General features: G+C 36.2%; 4 protein-coding genes across 4 annotated transcripts; 2 read left to right on the forward strand and 2 right to left on the reverse strand.

The window, feature by feature from the left end:
* The first annotated feature begins 6,134 nt into the window (after positions 1 to 6,134).
* On the forward strand, positions 6,135 to 14,564 carry LOC111878104 (ABC transporter B family member 19). Its single transcript, XM_023874644.3, has 8 exons — positions 6,135 to 6,383; positions 6,458 to 6,688; positions 6,781 to 6,981; positions 7,070 to 7,329; positions 7,406 to 7,722; positions 7,808 to 8,031; positions 12,169 to 12,955; positions 13,050 to 14,564. The coding sequence occupies exons 1-8, from the start codon at positions 6,135 to 6,137 to the stop codon at positions 14,516 to 14,518; spliced, it is 3,738 nt and encodes a 1,245-aa protein (XP_023730412.2). The 3' UTR covers positions 14,519 to 14,564.
* LOC111917577 (chloroplastic import inner membrane translocase subunit HP30-2) lies at positions 14,532 to 16,334 on the reverse strand. The gene is made up of 6 exons (XM_023913274.3): positions 15,855 to 16,334; positions 15,406 to 15,521; positions 15,197 to 15,323; positions 14,972 to 15,120; positions 14,834 to 14,896; positions 14,532 to 14,728 (listed from the first exon to the last, which is right to left on the reverse strand). Exons 1-6 carry the CDS (start codon positions 16,152 to 16,154, stop codon positions 14,695 to 14,697), a joined length of 789 nt encoding a protein of 262 aa, XP_023769042.1. The 5' UTR covers positions 16,155 to 16,334; the 3' UTR covers positions 14,532 to 14,694.
* Positions 16,335 to 16,465: 131 nt separating this feature from the next.
* On the reverse strand, positions 16,466 to 18,154 carry LOC111917482 (pathogenesis-related thaumatin-like protein 3.5). The gene is made up of 3 exons (XM_023913198.3): positions 17,228 to 18,154; positions 16,863 to 17,130; positions 16,466 to 16,739 (listed from the first exon to the last, which is right to left on the reverse strand). Exons 1-3 carry the CDS (start codon positions 17,733 to 17,735, stop codon positions 16,523 to 16,525), a joined length of 993 nt encoding a protein of 330 aa, XP_023768966.1. The 5' UTR covers positions 17,736 to 18,154; the 3' UTR covers positions 16,466 to 16,522.
* A 239-nt stretch (positions 18,155 to 18,393) lies between these two features.
* On the forward strand, positions 18,394 to 20,182 carry LOC111917397 (uncharacterized). Its single transcript, XM_023913112.3, has 3 exons — positions 18,394 to 18,808; positions 19,141 to 19,673; positions 19,769 to 20,182. Exons 1-3 carry the CDS (start codon positions 18,554 to 18,556, stop codon positions 20,112 to 20,114), a joined length of 1,134 nt encoding a protein of 377 aa, XP_023768880.1. The 5' UTR covers positions 18,394 to 18,553; the 3' UTR covers positions 20,115 to 20,182.
* The last annotated feature ends 431 nt before the right edge of the window (positions 20,183 to 20,613 follow it).

Here is a 20,613-nt window from a genome sequence, read left to right on the forward strand (position 1 = left end):
TATTTGGCTATGAAATATTTCGTAGTCAAGTAGCTACGGAATATGATTCCATAGCAAAAAATAGAAAATTGTTTTTAATGGTAGTTAAAAAAAGAGAAAGTGATCATGATAGATTAAAGAGGATGGTCTCCACTTGCAAACTAGTAATATCACTTAAGAATATTGGGTATTTTAGTTGATAAATGTTTTATAAATCGTACCACTTCCATTTAGGAACTGTGAGTTAGTGAATATATAAAAACATTTGAAGGGTAATTTAGTAAATTAAGTATTAAGGGGCTTAGAGTAAAGATGAGAATATAAAGGGCTTAAATTAAATAAATGGAATCAAGTTTGGTAATGCTCAGACTACTTTATCGTGTTCATAAAATTTATTCTCGAAGAGATTCTAGATCTAGGGCAGACAGAAGCAACGCCATTTCAGACCACACACGATGAAGAGCTAACTATTTCTGGAGCCTAACATGCATTGATTCTATGAGGTTTTTCCAGCAATAACACTCCGGCGTGGCTGAAATAGCTTCAATAGAGAGAGAGAGAGAGAGAAAGAGAGAGAACTAGACATTCACTGCTCAGATTTCCGGCAAAGGTTTGGTGATTGAATAAAGTGCTCCGGTGAAGTGGTTACAAAGGATTTCAGCTATTTGATTACAGAGGTCGGAAGTTGAGTCGATGGTAGGGACGAGTCTAATCTCCAATGTATCTAATAACCGGAAAGCAGTAACTTCGACGAAGAAACTAGGTGGATCAAGTTTAATCTAGAGTTGGATCAGTACATATGTGTAATTGTCATGTATACGAATTGATTAGTTGCGGTATTAGCTAAGTTAGTGTACATAGATCAAAGGTGAGGTTGGATCTGTGCTCGAAAACATTTTTCTGGCAGAGCATCTGCTTTCCGGAGAAGATCAGGTAACTCCGACGAGCGCATTATGCTCAGGCCAGTCGCGTGAGAGATACGATGTGATCTATATGATTTTTCTGCACCATTAACCCTATGTGCTTCTCTGGAGAGGAATCCATGGTGTTGGACGACAATGAGATCTATGGTGGAGTCTGGCGTGACCTATAGATTGTCTCTCATACAGGGAAAGTTCCATTCAACTTCCAAGTTGACTTCCACTGATGAGATTTCAGGAATAAATTAGAGGCCGTTAATAAGCATTCTGGCATGACCTACAAACATCCTCTACTACGCTTCGCCCCCAAATCCTGTAAATCCTCTTGTCTGCTCCGCCTATAGCCCCCTGCTCCGTCAATCGCTAGGTACGTTCCATCCATTTTTCTTTATTCTGGTCTTGAAAAATCTAAAACATTTTCAACAAGAATGTTGAGTTCTAGAAGATTTGCTAATTACTTATTAAATTGAGTGTTTGTGATGTCTAATTTCAGTAAGTACTATTGTTATAGAGTAGTTTTGTCCATTTTAGCAATTTTCCAGTAATTGGTTTTATAAATTAGATCCTCTCGAACAATGTTTAGCTTTTGAGAACTATGAACTCCATAGTAGCTTCTCTAAATGTTGTGGTAGAGTTAATGAGTGTAAGGAAGAAAAAGTTCACGACACATTTCGTTTGATTATTGTAGTGTTAATTGGCTTAGTGCTCAGTATTAAAAGAACCATCGACATTACAAATCAAACCAAATAGATAAAACATAACTCAGAGAAAATATATAAGGTTCACATAAATCCATATGCATTCATTGAATAGTTCAATTATCATATTTTTAACTAGCAACATGTTATTCGACTGAGATTATTGATTGCTTGCTTGGAGTTAAGAACTAAACATACCCTGATAAAAAACCACATGATGCAATCCTAATCAAGAAACCATAACCTAAATAGATTATACAATCTAAAACTTGAAACAGATGATATCCATCTAATGATCTAAATCAGAAGTCCAAAAAAATTTATTTTTTTTGTGTAATATACATTAAATCTAAGTTAGAAATTAAACAAATTCTTCCATTTCTTTAAGGCACATGTTATTATCTAATAATAGTTCTAGCATTATCATAAAAATCATGTCTTTTGGGCTCCAACTCCTAGATAGATAATCCACTACACCACCATTGTAATTGTTACTATATTCCACAAGATTTTCAATTCCTGATATGCCATCTCCTAAATTGCCTCATCCAAGATTCTTCTTGGTTGCACATAGACTCACTTGTAAAGGCTAAAAGCACATAAAGGAACATCTAATCATTGAGACATGGACTGATTGTAAGATTTATTTAAAAAAAATACTTTATTTAAGAAATTATAATATGATTATAATTTCTTTATGAATGATGCAAGTGGATTGCAGGAGTAATGATGGTGATGATGGGGCATTGAGAGTTATTGATCTTTAATATGATATTACGTTGATTTCTAGTGGTTTCACTGTGAGTAATTACTGCGATTTATATTTTTGTTTGCTTTGTTAAAAAGGTTGAATATAATTACAAAAATGGAAATATTTAAGTACTTTTTGTTTTGGTCATTATTAACATACAACGGATTGATTTTTAATTAAGTTTATTTTAAATTTGATTTTGCAGGTTCTGCGATTTTGGTTGAGATTATCAATTTCTGGATTGGAGTTACCTAGTTACGTGTTGACTTTAGCTCATTTTCTAGTAATTCGTTTGATATGAGTCAGGTATATAATTTTTTTCGAATATTGTCGAAGTGTCTAGCATAACTCTAACCACTCTCATAAGAATCCAGAAGCTCTAATTCTGGTTCAGCTTCAATGGTTCAAATATGGGTAATAACATTTTAATTCTATTTATCTACTCTGTATGTTGTATGTAGGTCGTGGCATTTAAGGCCAACTTTACTTCCATCTCACTCTCGAACCAGCCGTAAGGTTATATATTTCATCTTCTGTCAAATTTTTGTTGTTGGGTTTTTTTAGCAACACACTTTGGCCACTCTCTAATTTCTATTTGATTAAAAAAATCAATATAATAGAAAATACTTAACTTATATACTTCTCAACTTCAGTTTTACCTTTAGCCAACACCTCTAGTACTTTGTAGATCTTTATGCTAACCAAAAATATTGTCCACAACTTTGGATGAGACATACTTCAACTTCAGCAACATTAGTTTAGATATTTAACTAGTCACTTTCAACTTCCCGGGTTCATAATCCACCACCATCACCTACCCCAAAACCAGTCAAATGTAATTTGTATTTTGTAACTTAAAACCTATAAAATGATGATGTGGCACCGCCACACCGGTTGCTGCCATGTCATCGTCAATGTGAAAATAGTTGCCTATATCAGTAAGAAATGATAGCTTGTTGCTATTATGGGTAAAAATATCAGTACATTGTCTTGATTGGTATAAATACATAAGTACATTGGTATTTCTTGTAATTTGACATCCATTTATTTCAGGAAAGATGTCACAGTTCATTTTAAGAGGAGCATATGGTGATAATCAAAGGAAAAGAAAGGTGCTCAAACATTGCAATGAAAGCAAAATACAAATATGGTGATAGAATATTATGTATCGAATAATGTTTTTCGTTAAATTTGTAGCGACTTTTGATTTTGAAATATGTATCTTTTGATGTGTTGGATATGTCTTTTCGTTTCTATAGAAATACTTTTTTATTTTTGGTTTTATATTAATTGTATTTTTGTAAATTGATATAATAAGTCAAATTAAATAACCGAATTTTATAGAAAAAATGGTATAGAACGATTGTTATGAAATTGACTACAAAAAGTTGTGACGAAATTTGCTACGGAACGAATGACTATGGAATTTGTTACGGAACGAATGGCTACAAAATTTGCTACGAAACAATTAGCTACAAAATTTGCTATGGACCAAATGGCTACGAAATTTGCTATGGATCAAATGGCTACGGAATTTGCTACGGAACAATTAGCTACGAAATTTGCTATGGACCAAACGGCTACGGAATTTGCTACGGAATTTGCTATGGACCAAATGGCTACGGAATTTGCTACGGAACAAAATAGATACGGAATTTGCTACAAAATTCATTGTTACGGAATTGTGATGAAAGTGTATTGTAGTTGAAATGCTACGGATAGACGTCGTAGCAACGACTATAGCAAAATTGCTACGGAACTATAATTTCGTAGTTAAACATTTTGCTACAAGAAATCTTACTATGGAATGTCATTGGCAAATTCCGTAGGAACTTCCGTAGTTATTTAGGTTTAGCTACGGAATTACATCATTTTGCTACGGGATTTTTCCATAATTAAATCAAAATTTTCTTGTAGTGTTTTTTTGTGTAAAATTGAAGGCTTTTATAACAAAAACCCTTAAAAGAAAACACTAATGCGAAGTTTGATGAAAGAAAACATCTATTAATATGAAATGCGAAGTTTGATGTAAATCTGATAACTTCCTACTATAGATTCGTTTTGGATGGAAAAGTTAAATTGCAAATTTGCAATAGTAATGGGCACTGTTTTGAAAACCGGACCGGACCGGCCGGTTGAACCGGGAACCGGTGGGGTTACCGGTTTTTTATCTCTCAAAAACCGCCTATATTATGAACCGGAAAAAACCGCCGGTTTTACTGAAACCCGGAAAAAACCAGGCTGGTTCAACCGGAATTAAAACCGGTCTATTGAAAAAAAATACTATTTTTCTCATATCCAGCTCAAAACAAGCAAGCTGACTTAAAGAGTCAGCCGATTGAAATGTTATTTGGCTTGTTTTCTAAGCGTTGTTGGCCAGGCTCCATTTTATAGCCTTAGTTTACCTTTTAATTGTTTCTCACCCGCCGATGTGGGATAACTCAAATATAACTCTTCTATATTTTTTTAAGCTACTACTTTCTTTTTGATATACACATATTACACCATCTTTTTTCTTACACAGCACACGCATTTTACATATATTCACATTCACTTATTTAGGCTATTTGTTTTATACAACTTGCGTAATATACATAGGCACATATTTAATCTATTCTTATACACATAACACACGCACACTATATATATATATATATATATATATATATATATATATATATATATATATATATATCCGGTTTTTCCAGTTTTTAGAAACGGTCCAACCGGTCGGACCAGTTGAACCATCGAACCAGTAAGACAACCGGTTCGATGTCCGGTCCGGTTTTCAAAACCTTGGTAATGGGACAAATCCTTGCAATTTTTTTTAATTTGCATAATGTTTAAATTTGCCGAAAGCATGACTCAGGTCAAGGTTGTCAAGATCGGGATCCTACCTAGGATCGTTTTTGGGTTTGCAAGATCGGGATCGTAAGATCGGGATCGAGATCCTAAGATCCCACAAAATATAATATAATTTTAATTTATAATATTTAATCATGAAAAATATTTCAAACATTTAATTTTTCGTTCAAAAATTATAAGAACTTCAAAATATTAGTCATAAGTCACAATAAAAAATGATAAATGATAGATTGGTAAAGGGTAAAAGATATAAAGTGGTAACAAAAATTCATTTGCAAAAAAAAAGAAAAAAAAATCAAAGGAAGGTAGGATCGGATCGGATCTCGATCCTACGATCCTACCTGCGATCTTACGATCCTACCTGCGATCCTACCCCAAATACGATTCTTTTACGATCCTGATCGTTTTTCACACCTAGGATCGTAGGATCGTACGATCCTACGATCAGGATCGCGATTTTGACAACCATGACTCAGGTATTCAAAAGGGTTAAAGTATCCAAAACCAAAAAACTCGATACGATTCCTTAAAAAGCAAGATCGAACCTATGAATCAGTTACCCTTTGATGCCATCTGCCATATAATTAGTAGACCAAGCTAGTATATATGGCATATTTATTAGCTACAGTACTAGAAGAATATCCTTATCCTTCAAGAGGACGGCAGCACTTGAATAAAACAGCATTGTTCCACCTTGCCTAGTCGTCTACACATTAATTGACAACTGGTCGTTATCTCTGGACGAACGTACAAAACAACGATTCATTTGTCACCTTCTTTTTATTCTACAAAACCCAATCGAATATGCACTCACGATTCTCTGATGCTTCTTTACAGTATGTAATTAAATCAATATAAACCATGTAAACTATAACCAAAACCAAGTTGATTTTACCAATCTTAAACTTTGTTGCAAGCATAATGAAGAAAGTTAACACACAAGAAGTAGTAGATGATGAAAAAGAGATCTTGAACGATCAGCCATTGCCATTCACCAAGCTTTTAACCTATGCAGATGCACTGGATTACACTCTAATGGCTCTTGCATCCTTGGGCTCCATCATCCATGGGCTTGCTCAGCCACTCGGTTATTTACTGCTTGGGAAAGCCATAGATGCATTCGGGACCAACATACATGATGATGCTAATATGGTTAAAGCCCTCAAGAAGGTAACCATATATAGAAATTTTACTTTTCTAAAAAGTAATTGCTATATAATATTTTAATCTCTATTTTCACTCAGGTTATACCGTTTGTGTGGTACATGGCGTTTGCTACATTTCCCGCAGGAGTTTTAGAAGTAGGAGGGTGGATGTATGCAAGTGAGCGACAAGTAGCACGATTGAGACTCGCATACCTGAAAGCGGTTCTTAAACAAGAGATTGGAGCTTTTGACACAGAGTTAACAAACGGAAAAATCATCACTGGGATTAGTAATCACATGAGTATCATACAAGATGCAATTGGCGAGAAGGTAATGAAAAAATCTATATAGAAAGAAGTTAATCCAATCCATGGTCATGATTTAATGAAATAATTCTCGTATATATGCATGCATGCATGCAGTTGGGCCATTTTCTTTCATGTTTCGCGACTTTCTTTACTGGAGTTGTGATAGCTTTTATATGTTGCTGGGAGGTCGCGTTGCTCACTTTATTGGTTGTTCCCATGATTCTTGTAATTGGAGCGACTTATACGAAGAAAATGAATTCCATTTCAGCCACAAAAGCAGCCTATTTGTCAGAAGCTACAGTAATGGTAGAACAGGTAAGTTTTTGTCTTTTTCATTGAAGTTAAAAGTAAGCAAGTTTATCATTCCAAAAGTGTTTCAAAACTAGACTTTGATTCCATGCAGACAGTTTCTCAGATTAGAACAGTGTTTGCTTTTGTTGGAGAAGGTTCTGCAATAAAATCGTTCTCAGAATGCATGCAGAGACAGTTGATTATTAGTAAGGGAGAAGCGTTGATTAAAGGAGTTGGAACTGGTGTATTCCAGACGGTGACGTTTTGTTCTTGGGCTTTGATCGTGTGGATTGGAGCTCTTGTTGTTGTAGCCAAAAGAGCTCAAGGAGGCGATGTTATAGCTGCAGTTATGAGCATCCTCTTTGGAGCCATGTAAGATTAATCAAAGGATAATATTAATTATCGTCCTCTAATACTCTTAGATTCTTATATTCATCATATATTTCAGATCAATCACATATGCAGCACCAGACATGCAAATCTTCAATCAGGCGAAAGCCGCAGGAAAAGAAGTGTTCGACGTGATAGACAGAAAATCTTTGATAAGTTATGATTCAAAAGGGGAGATTAATCTTAAAAAGATTAATGGAAACATCGAGATACGTGATGTTCATTTTGCTTACCCATCGCGCCATGAAAAAATGATTCTACAGGGATTCTCTTTATTAATCCCCGCAGGAAAGGTTGTGGCTTTAGTGGGTAGTAGTGGTTGTGGTAAAAGCACCATCATCTCTCTGGTTCCAAGATTCTATGATCCTGAAAAAGGTTTGCAATATTCTATAATTCAAGCTGCGATAATCTTAATAACATTAATGTAGTTTGACTTTCTGACCGGATTCCCGTTGACTAGGTGAGGTCTTCGTTGACAATCATAATGTCAAGAATCTTGATGTAAAGTTCCTACGAAAAAATATAGGAGCAGTTTCGCAAGAGCCAGCACTGTTTGCTGGCACAATCAAGGATAACATGAAGGTAGGAAACAAAGATGCAGATGATGAACAGATCCAGAGAGCAGCAACAATGGCAAATGCACACACTTTCATATCCCAATTACCGAATCAGTATTTAACAGATGTAAGTTGCATTATTATCTTATTAACTTGTTTCTCATAAAGAGTTAATCACAAAATTGACAAACAAAAAAAGAAAGTGATATCATAAAAAATTATATCTTAACATTTATTACAAAATGATCACATCAAATTGTTTTTTAGTAGTCACACCACCATTTTCCCTTAATTAGATTTTTTTTTCGCAAAAATAAAATAGCTTATGTTTTGCTTTGGTACTTTCTAGCGAAATAACAATAAAATTCCGTGAAATTGGTTAAGGTTATAGGATCTCTTGACTCATGAGTCATGAGCACTGGCGGATGTATATGGAAACAAAAGGGATGCATAGACCCAACTTGAGTCTCACCATTAGCTATAATTTTAAGAAGTTTCGATCAATACAAACTCACTGTAATTCATTTATGGAATACTTTATTGACTCATTTTGAAAGTTTTAGAACAAAACCTCTCCATGTTAATTGTTAGTATGTAGTGGGTTTTTTGCAAGGATTTATTAAGAGTTTGTTAGTTAGTCAAAATTTTGTGATAAGGCCATGCCTGTTCTAGAATACAAATTGAAATTCACAAAAGATTTATGACGAATGTTTAGTAATACAAATGATAACAAGGGTTCCTAATCTTTGCGACTCTCCAAATGACAAAGGTCAATACAAAATAATTCTTAGTTGTCTTATTTTAATTTTAGGAGCTACTAGGGGATATTAATATTAATACTGCTACTAAAGGATAGGACAAAAGGAATGTCAACATAACATGTTAAGCGTTTTTTACTACTAACTATACTAATATTAGACCAAAGTGCTTAAACCATAATATAATATTCTATTAAAACAAAACAATAAAATAACTCTACTAAAACCAATAAGCTAGTCCAAGGTGAGTTGGGCCTGCCATAATTCAAGTCTTGGGCTTCCTTGCTTGTTTGCTATAGACCCAAGAAGTTTGGAGCGGCCCAAATTTTCACTTTACCCTCAAGTGAAAAGAAATGGTGGATAGCATCAAAATTCAATTCCACATCGAAACACGTTGGCCTAACCCTAGTATGATAGGCAATAACTACATCCACTTGGCCGACTGCATTTATCACATCTCCATTTGTATTAATAGCATCACCATTCTCATCAAAAGATTGAACATGTTCCTCCCTATGAACTATATTCATTCTCAAAAGCCTCCGTACGGATAAGAGATATCCTCACTTGAGGCTTCGGTGGATATTTCAGCCAAACAAACTTTCCATCATTTACTTTCATACATAATTCCACAATCGCCTTCACTATTCCTCGCATATTTGAAGTATTCAAGTTAAAATAGCCAGCAAACTCCTTCAACTTGTACCCAATAACTTCTTTTCCGATATGTCACAATTGTAATCCATTTCAAGAGAAACTAACCATACAAATGCAATAGAAATGCAACATCAATGGTTTCCTTGGTGATTTCTTTTGGTTTGTGAACCAAAATGGTTTATGCTTGCTAATGAACTCCCAATTGTTTGAAACCTTCTGATGCTTTACCATTCTTATATTAAGGTGCTAGCGATTAATTTGAGCATAACAATTGTTGTGATTCTACTACTCAATTCCTTTCACAATTACCAAGTATGCAAGCTCTACGGGTGTAAACAGACAAGATCAATACTCAACAATTCTTTACTATAATTCTCAATTAAAAAGTATCAACATCTCTATGTGTTAAATGTGATTAGAGCATTTGGAGCATTCTTATGGAAACAATTGAGTTCAATAGAGCACTTGGAACTCAATGGAGCATGTGCAAAGGAATGGACCATCAGAGAAAGTAATGGATCTCCTGACAAATGAACGGATATTCTAAAAGGGGGATATGGAGCACCTGGAAGTGGAATGGAGCATTTTGGTGCATGGATGCACCATCTATGCTTGAAGCACCATTCTAGAAGCGCCATTATGGATTCAGAAGCGTCATCCATAATGTGAAAGCACCACTTATTGTCTAGATATGCCATTCTGGAGGAAGAAGCGGCACTTTGAAGGTAGAAGCACCACTATGGTTCTAGAAGCGTCATTCTAGAGGTAGAAGCGTCATTCTGGAGAAAGAAGCACCACGTTGAAGGAAGAAGCGCCAGTATGGTTCTAGAAGCGCCACTCATAAGGAGGAAGGGTCATCCCTTGAGAAGAAGTGTCATTCCTTGCACAAGAAGCGTCATTTTCATGTTGATCAGTTGATGTGCCATCTTGTTGCAAGGATGTGCCATTTATGTTCCTTGATGAGTCGTATGCTATGAAGTCCCCTATGATTCTCAATATTCTTCAAGGAAGCTCAAAAGTTAAAGATGCTCAAGGATTATTATTTGATGTGCCACCATGATGGTTGATATGCCATGATGATCTTAATGTGCCACTCTTGCATCATGATATGCCACTATGGATCATGATGCTCAATCATGTGTGTTGTTGATTCTCATGTAAGAATGAATATTCTAAAAGATGTTGTATGACGGATTGTGATTGGTTGACACCTTTCATGGGTCTATGGGCCAATGGGCTTGGTACATTATGGTTTTAGGTCTGATCATTCAAGTATAAATAAGGATGCATGCTAAGTCATTTTGTATCTTGAATTCTAGTATGTTAGGCGAATCCCTGTGAACACTGTACTTGTAACATCTATTTGAAAGCTCTGAAATAAAGAATATTCCCCTCTTACTTGCGGACTTAGGTCACCTAGACCGAACCACATAAATATTGTGTCTTATATGCTTTTGGTTTTGCTAGTTACCCGCTTTACTTCCTAACACTATGTTGTCCATTTTCTTCCTTCACCCTTAATATCATCTTCGAAAACTCATGATAAGTTACTTCACTAATTGAAGGATAAGTTACTTCACTAACCAAAGGTAGGTCATTAACTTCCAACCGAACTCTTCTTCCATGACATAGCAATTCTCTAGCAAGGGCCTATATACCCATAATAATATCTTCCATTGACATTCCAACACCAACCATTGTTGATGTGTTGCTAATACGAGCATCAACAGTTTCAGTTCCTATCAAACTTATCCAAGCCTTCTTTCCTCACCGGGTTTCCTTCTCCTGGTGTTTTGATCCCTCCATACTACTTCAGGTGAGAAGCTCTTTCTTCTCCAAGATCTTCACCTTTTCCAACAATTCTGCCTTGCAAGAGCCTATCCATCATCTGATCTATTCTTCCAAGAGACACAAAACTATTTTGAAGTGGTTCCTACATTTTCCAACACTTGTTTCATATTATCATGCATTTTGTTGTCATTTCGCCTCCAAAATCAACTGCTATGATACTAATTGATAACCCCATGGATATTTTGGAATACAAACTGAAATTCACAAAAGATTCACGACTCAAATGTTTACCGATATAAGGGTTCCCAATCTTTCAAGATGAAGGGGTCTCTTCAATGACAAAGGTCAATACAAAATAATTTTTAGCCGGAGACTATTAATAATACTACTAAAGGATGGGACAAAAAGGAATGTCACCATAACAAGTCTGTCCCCACTAACTTTGTCCCTCCACTAATATTAGACCTACATGCTTATACCATAACATAATATTCTATCAAAAACAAAACAATAATCTACTAAAGCAAATTAGCCAAATGTATTCCAAGGTGAGTTGGATTGTCATAAATTCACGCTTTGGGCTTCCTTACTTGTTTGCTATAAACCCAACAGGTTTGGGGCTTATAATATCTTAATCTGTTAATATGGACCCCGATTGATATTATTTCTTGATCTGCTACTGCTCATGAGGTTCCATGTTCGACTTCAATAGAAGACTATTTTTGCAGAATTTAGCTAAGCCAAACCCCTTAACAAATTTACTACACCTAACTTCGTTTACATTTCATAGAAAATACTAAAGATAGCAAATTTCGTTATTTTTTATTTCACACCAATGATACTATTTGTTCAGAAAACATCATGTTCATAAAAAAATAATAATTCGTGAAATAAGAAGTTAGAAACAGCAATTCCACAAAATAAATGGTCATTTTGTGATAAACATTGAAGAAGTAATGCAATATAGTCTTCCTATCGCTGGTCTATTTTGTGATCAACTCCCCTCATGAATCACTATAAACCTTGTGATCTAAATAAACTTTTTTGATGGTATTAAGGTAGGACAAAGGGGTGTTCAGTTATCAGGGGGACAGAAACAGAGAATTGCAATTGCAAGAGCTATATTGAAAAACCCTCCGATTCTTTTGCTTGATGAAGCAACAAGTGCACTTGATTCAGAGTCTGAAAAGCTGGTTCAAGATGCACTCGAGAGTGCAATGAGAGGAAGAACAGTCATCTTAATTGCACACAGGATGTCCACCATTGTTAATGCAGATATGATTGTAGTTGTTCAAAATGGACAAGTTACAGAGACAGGAACACACAGTAACTTGCTACAAACCAGCGAGTTTTACAGCAACTTATTTAGCATGCAGAACATCAACACAGAAGGTGGCGTATCTTCCACTAAGGAAACAGAAAAGAAAGATCAACAGGTTTCTGAAGAATTCGCTCAACTTGTTACACCTATAGAAACTAACAAAACCCTAAAAGACACACCCAAAGAAAAACAAGAAGATGGGAATGTGGAAAGAGTAGAAAAAGGGGAAAGAGAGATATTTTTCAGAATCTGGTTTGGCTTAAACAACCAAGAATTTGTAAAGATTGCAGTTGGCTCTTTTGCTGCTGCTTTTTCTGGCATCTCAAAGCCTGTTTTTGGCTTCTTTATTATAACAATCGGAGTTGCTTATTATAAACATGGAGCTAAAGAGAAAGTCGGGTGGTATTCATTACTTTTTTCTGCAATCGGTTTGCTTTCACTTTTCAGCCATACTTTACAACATTACTATTATGGAGTAATTGGAGAAAAAGCAATGACAAACCTCCGCAAAGCTTTATATTCAGGTACTTCTTTCATATTTCAATAATTTCACACCACTATCTTCTATATATTTTTACTGATATGAAATTATGAATTCCTGATTTTCAAATCTTACAGTGGTGCTTCGTAATGAATTAGCATGGTATGACAAGTCTGAAAACAGTGTTGGTTCACTTACCTCACGAATCATCAATGAAACATCAACAATCAAGACTATAATATCTGATCGAATGGCTGTAATTGTTCAATGTATTTCTTCGATCTTGATAGCTACCATAGTTAGCATGATTGTTAACTGGAGAATGGGTTTAGTAGCATGGGCTGTGATGCCATGTCACTTCATAGGTGGTCTAATTCAAGCTAAATCTGCAAAAGGGTTTTCAGGGGACACAGCTGCAGCACATTCAGAGCTTGTCTCCCTTGCTTCTGAATCTGCGACAAACATAAGAACTGTCGCTTCTTTCTGTCATGAAGAATGTATACTGGAAAAAGCTAAATTGTCACTAGATGCGCCATTGAAAAGGAGCAGAAAACAAAGTCTCTGGTACGGATTCATTCAAGGTGTGTCCCTTTGTTTATGGAACATCGCACATGCTGTTGCTTTATGGTATTCGACTGTTTTAGTTGAAAAAAAGCAAGCTAGCTTTGAAGATGGGATTAGGTCATACCAGATTTTTTCACTTACTGTGCCTTCAATCACAGAGCTATGGACTTTAATCCCAACTGTAATCTCAGCTGTAAATGTATTAACTCCAGTTTTTCAAGCCCTAGATCGAAGAACAGAGATTGAACCAGATGAAACAGAGAACCCACCTTCTAGAAAGATCATAGGAGAAATCGAGTTTCAAAACATCCATTTTAGCTACCCATTAAGACCAGAAGTCAAGATACTCGATAATTTCACTTTACGAATTGAAGCTGGATCAAAGGTGGCGTTAGTGGGACCTAGTGGAGCAGGAAAGTCGTCCGTTTTAGCCCTTTTGTTAAGATTCTATTGTCCCCTACAAGGATTGATATTGATTGATGGAAGAGATATAACGACATACAATCTCAGAAACCTAAGGAGACAAATAGGGTTAGTACAACAGGAGCCTTTGCTTTTTAGTTGCTCAATAAGGGACAACATCTGTTATGGAACAGAAGAAGCTTCAGAAAGTGAAATCATAGAGGTGTCAAAAGACGCTAATATTCACGAATTTGTAAGCAATTTGCCAGATGGGTATGATACTGTGGTTGGGGAAAAGGGGTGCCAGCTGTCAGGAGGACAAAAGCAACGAATTGCAATTGCAAGAACACTGTTGAAGAAGCCTGCAATCATGCTTCTTGATGAAGCAACAAGTGCCCTTGATGCAGAATCTGAAAGGGCTGTGGTGAATGCTATGGAATCAATCAACCGGAAAGGGAATGCCGGATTACATTCCACTCAGGTTACAGTTGCACACAGGCTTTCGACTGTTGTACACTCGGATTCCATAATTGTGATGGAAAAAGGTAAAGTGGTGGAAATGGGAACACATTCAGCCCTTGTTGCAGCATCTGAAGGAGTTTATTCTAGATTTTACAGGATTCAGAGCATGAAAAATTAGCAAGTTAGAGAGATAATGAACAAGTTTTAACATCTTATAAATGTCTCAAACAAGAAGCATATTCCCATGTATATCTTTCAATGGAACCATATCTTATTACATAAAGATAAAATTTGGTATCTCTTTTCATCTTCTTGTACATAAGCTGATAAGCATATCCTAGTTTTGATTCATTCCTACCACCTACCTTGTTTCTTCACCTCCTTGTTCCTATCAAAATGGAACAACCCAATCCAATCTCAAACTAATTCATTCAAATCAAATCCTTTAAGAATTAATAAAATAAAAAAAGGAGTTTTTTTTCAATTTTCATACCTTTGAACATGATCAAGAATGACAAGTCGTGGTCCAGGAGGGATGTTCACATCTCTCAAAGCACTGTAGTATCATAAGTTAGGATAATATTAATGAAAAAATGTAAGCTTTTCAAGATTTAAAAGATTTAAAACTTGCCTATCAGTAAGCAATGGCAAAGTGGTGTCAGTCAACAAGCCCTTTTTGAAATTCTTCTCATAATTTTGAAGACCAAGATTAGACAGCATGGATCTAGTTTCACTATATAACACATCTTCAACTGATGGCTTTGAGAATTTTTCCCCTATCTGTACAACAGTTAATGAGTGAAATTATGTATATATACTTTCTTCAGAAGATGGGAAAAGGGAGCAAAATGATAACCTTAAAGATTCCACCCTGAACAAGAGCAAAGAAGACACCAGATGTGATTATATTTGCAGGCTGAGTAGGACTCCCCAAGCCACTAACTAAAGAAAACATGGCTCCAGAACCAAAAGCTGCTACCATACTACAATCATACAGAAAACAACCTGTCCATTTCTTGTGTCTACTAAAAGCAATAAATGAATATTGATAAAATGAAGATTTACCTTGTTTGGACATCATCTTTGCCTCTTAATCTTTTCATGACACAAGATATGCCTGCATTAACACCTGTCATAACAGCAAAATTGCGGGCCTGTATTAAGGGTCCTCCTGCAAGAGCCTGCAATACAACAATCAGTTTAAGTTTAAGAAGATATATTGGTAAAAATTCTCAACAGAATCGCACTTTCCAAAATCCAATTGCATGACTTTAGACCTAATTATCTTACAGAGTTTAATTGAGGGTTAGTTCTTTCAACAAAAGACCTAATTGCAACAACATCGGTTCATAATCACAGTATCAATCCACAAACATATCAACATTGTGTATACAAAGATGTTATCGATAATCACGGGACAGAAAAATCACGTCTTGAAACAATTCATCAAATTCCCAAAATCCGAAACCCTCGGAAATGATGATGGTAAAAAAAACTTGAAGAAAAACAGTAACCTGGGCTTGCTGGAAGGAGGCCATGGTCTGTGAATTAATAGAGGCGCCGGGAGGTGGTGTGGGGGGGAAAGCGGAGGAGACGTCGTTGGTGAGTGTACCCATAAAACCACCCATGGCGGCGCCCTGGGCTGCGCTTGTGAGAGTCACAACGGCGGCCTCAACAGGTAAAGACTGTTTGGCAAGCCACGACTTGAAGCCATTCTCTAAATCTTTGTACTTGGTTTGCAACTGTGTGATTGGATTGTGAGCCAAATCTTTTGGCGTATGAACAGCTAGCTCGCCTTGTTTTCCTTCCCCCATTGAAGAAGACGAAAGCCGGAAACTTTAAGTTGCTAAGGGGATGAGACGGTGGGTTTTGGTTTCTGGATTGGGTTGGATGGAAGAATAGCAAAGTAACAGTAGACGACGGGTTTTGTACTACTCTAATTTTCCATATCTAGCCATTGATTGTGTACTTAGCTCAAACACCCATGTTCTATCTTTTCTAATTCCGTAAGGCATTTGTTAATTTTAGGCAAGATGAGTTTCTCATGATTTTCCACCTTGTTTCATTATTTTGTATCTTTTGAAAAAAAAACTAAGGAACGCCTAAAATTGTATACACGATGCTATTCAAGATAATAAATTATTTTATCTAATTTTATGTAAAATACATGTACAATAATCTCTTATACAATGTACAATGATGCAAATGAAACTATGATAAGACATATCAATATAGAAACTTGTGAGATGGCGTTTGATGATGTGTTTGTCCGCATAGATCCTCTTATCTTGTCATTTTTCATATGTGGAGCGCTCAATGTTCCAACCCCAGTTCCGGTTTCAATTCCAGTCCCGGTACTAATACCAGTACCTGTTCCGGGACCAACTGTTTGGTCCATCCTGCATTGCAAACCAAAAAAAATCAGGAATGAGGATATAATGGCCACAATTGGCATCAAAGCTTGCTAAATCAAAACTTTGTTGATCTATTTGCTTTTGTGATAGCTAGAATGAAAAAGTTACCCATTGTTGGGGCAAAATATGATGGCATATTCATAGGCGTTGCAGGTAAACGTGCTTGTGCCATCATCAAATGCGTAGCTATAAGCTCGAGGACACGCTCTCTTAAAAATGCTCGAGTAGTAGGATGGCCGACATGTATTTGGATTTGCATATTGCCCACTGCAACAATACTGGTCCATTCCAAATGCACCACAAGCACTGTTGCACGCGATTACCCCACCTACTCCTCCACCATCCCCACCCACCACCTGAAGCTCTTTTGGGCACCCTGTATATGTTTTCTATTATCTAAACATATTGAAATACAAACATGAAGTTGGAAGATATATAAAGATTTGACATGAGAATCAAGATTCAATACTCACCTATGTTAATATCGGATGCACAACCCGTGGCATTACAACCACCAGAAGTGGACCTTGGGACAGCAATGATGGGAAGATTGTATCCATCCACAAAACTAACGTCATAATAATCCAAATTGTTGTAGCCTCCTATGGTTATCTCAAAAAGGGAGGCAGGAGGGGTAGCACCCATCCCACCACACTCCATCTTCCCTCCACAATCTGCGGTTTCACATTTACCTACACCAGATGCATCAAACGTACAGCCTGTTCTTGCCCATACCCTACCAGACCATGATGGAGTCGTAGGGATTTGTGCACTTTGGCCTGAATTCAACTGGAACCCTGTTGTTGGAAGTGGAGTAGTGCCTGCACCAGAAAGTGTGGCTGGCCATATTGTAAAAGGACAGTTGTTGGTTATGGTGAAGAGAGCAGCCGAAGAACTTGAGATCAGGAAAAAGGAGACGAGAAAGATGACATGAATGGTGAATTTGAAGGTTGATATTGTAAGCATATTAATTAAACGCATGAGGGTTGTGTTTTGTTCACAAATGGGGTCATGTGGTGCACCATATATGGGCCATGAGGTTGCTTTGATAAAAGGGGTTTAAAAAACGTTGCTTTTTAGCATGCAATGGGTGGCCTTTGTAGTAAGTAATTCCTTTCTTTAGAAATTTCATGAGATGAAATCAGAAATAAGTGTTGGAGGTGTGTTCATGGTGAGAAAATGTATAATATTGGTGAGGCGAATGAGGTGAGTTAACTTGATGTGGGGTGTAGGTTGCCTAAAGATGGTTGTGAAAAGAGTAATCTAAAGATTCCTAAATCCTAATAATCTAATATGTAGATCTCAAAAGACACTATTTGAGGAAAAACGCAAACAAAATTCCCTCCTATAAAGTTTATCCTAAGAGCATCTACTAAGGTCCAAAGTTTTTGTGAAACTGTGAGAAAAAAAAAAAAATAGCCACAACGATTAAAAAAAAAAAAAACTTTTTTAACGTGTACATGGTCCATGTACACGCTTCTTAAATCTAAAAAACTATTTCTATAAAAATTTAGACGAGTGCATCATGATTCATGAATGTTCATTTCACCTTTTTTTTTTTTTTTTTTTTAACTTTTTATATAGAAAAGTTACTATATAAGTATATATCAATAATCAATCTAAAAGAAAATTACACTTATCAAAACGACATCGCTTGAAGAGAGTAGTTGACGAAAGTTGGACCCTAGCCGATGCTATCGGGGGGACTAAGCCACTGATGCGACCAAGAATGGCGAAATCACTGCCTAAATCCAAAACCCTAGATTTCACTTCCATCCACCACCATCATCCCCTCGTAGATGCTGACTATGAAACATCTCCTGCTCTTCTTCTTCACCTTCCTCCACATATTCTACGAAAATTGGGTCCCTAACCCCTCCTGCAACGTGGTTCACAGTGGCAACAATCAAGAAATCGATCAGGGAGACCTTACAAAAGTGGAAGATGATCTTAAGGTTATGATGGTCGCTGATTTGCTCTTGACGGGACATGAAACAGCATCTGGATCCTTTGATCTACACTTGAAAGACTTCTTCTTTTCTCGATTCTTCAGAGTACGTAATTTGTTAAATTGTCTGAGTAACTGTTAAATCATATATGATCATTATGCTTCAACATCGCATTGCGCAAGCGATGATGGTGATTTCGACTTACAAATTCTGTAGTCTGATATATAGGATAATAGGTTGTTGCATTGCATTAAAATGTACTCTGTGAATCCCTTCCCCTCACTTTTCAACTTTAATCGGTTCAATTATTGTTGTTGTATACAACTGTGTCTAATAATATGCTATTATTATTGCTCAGCCAATTGGTGTCTTCCTTTGAAGGATTCACACATAAAAGATTCATAATCTGATCCCTCACATGTTGATATTTCAACCAGAAATCATTTGAATTCCTGAAGCCTGATATGCTGATTGTATTAGGAGACGTATCTGCACAAGGAGCAAAGTTAAGTACAAGCAAATGGTCATTTGTGCTACAAGAATTTCACAGTCTGTTGGGTCCATTTCTTGACCTACCATACCATGTCGTTCCTGGAGATAGAGACATCGGAGAATGCAATGGCCTGAAAGAAAAATCTGTCAACAAAATAACTAGAAATTTTCCAGGATTGGATTCCGGTGGTTGTGGTGCATTTGAAATTGGTAATGTTAATTTTGTCTCACTTAACTCCGTGGCATTGCTATGTGGAAACAGCGACCTACGTTTTAGTGTTGAAAAGGCTCTGGAAAGAGAACGTATAGAAATGGAAACGGAAAGCACAATTGATGAGTCCTCCGGAATCAAGATTCCAAAGTATGACATTAATTGGAGAGAAAACACAATGTCTTCCGGTTCGGGTCCTGTACTTTTGCTCCACTTTCCATTGCATCAAACAGAAAACAACTCAAGACCCGAACCATCAAAAACAAGGTAGATAGAAATACAAAGATCTTTTAGACTTTTAGTAGTTACAAGTTATAAAATATTGTATCTAAATTCTAACATAAATTTATTATTTTTTCTAGCCAACATATTGGGGTTGGACCATATGAATTATCACAAAGGCTTCCACCAAATGCAACTGAATATATCTTCCATGCTCTTAGGCCTAGGATGGTTTTTAGTGCACATGCTCAAAGTTTTTCAGATCGGATTCATCCAGATGGGACCCGCGAGATAGTTGTTCCTGCCATGTCATGGGATACAGGGAAGAACCCTGCTTTTGTTGCTGTAACCTTTAGAAAGAATAAGAATGCTACTTCTGCCATTGTTAGCCATTGCAAGCTTGCTGGAAGATCTCATGTTCTACTGTTTTACATGTCTCTATTCTTTCTGCTCATATTAACTGTTCAAACAGCTTTAAGAAGTTGATATAAATTGGCCTCTCAAATTCATGAACCATTTGCTTTCACAGGAAATGACTACAGTGTAATTTGTCACCTTGTGTTTGTGTTTGACTTTTTGCAATCTCAAGATTAACTACTTTGAGAACTCATGTTTATAAAGTTGATCATAAACACTTCAAGAAAGATGAGATGTTATTAAAATGCGAGAGATATTTTCAAAATAAGAAAGCCAAGTGGCGCTGATGTGTTATGTTTGATCAACCACGATTAGAAAACTAATGTTGCCCAATAAACCTATTTTAAAATGTTTATTTTTCGTACATGCTCTCACGTTATAAGCTTATATGTGCAAGTAGGATGTGATGAAAAATACTATTAAAAAATCTAAGGAAATGTTAAAAACTACTATAAAAACATGTATGTGATAGGTATATAAACATTTGTAAGGAAGATGTCGCTGGGCCGGCTTTCATGTTCAAGTTTTATGTTGATATTAGCATAGATGACCAATGAATCTTTCTTCT

The sequence above is a fragment of the Lactuca sativa genome, chromosome 9 (genome assembly GCF_002870075.4).
Source record: "Lactuca sativa cultivar Salinas chromosome 9, Lsat_Salinas_v11, whole genome shotgun sequence".
Classification (NCBI taxonomy): Eukaryota; Viridiplantae; Streptophyta; class Magnoliopsida; order Asterales; family Asteraceae; genus Lactuca; species Lactuca sativa.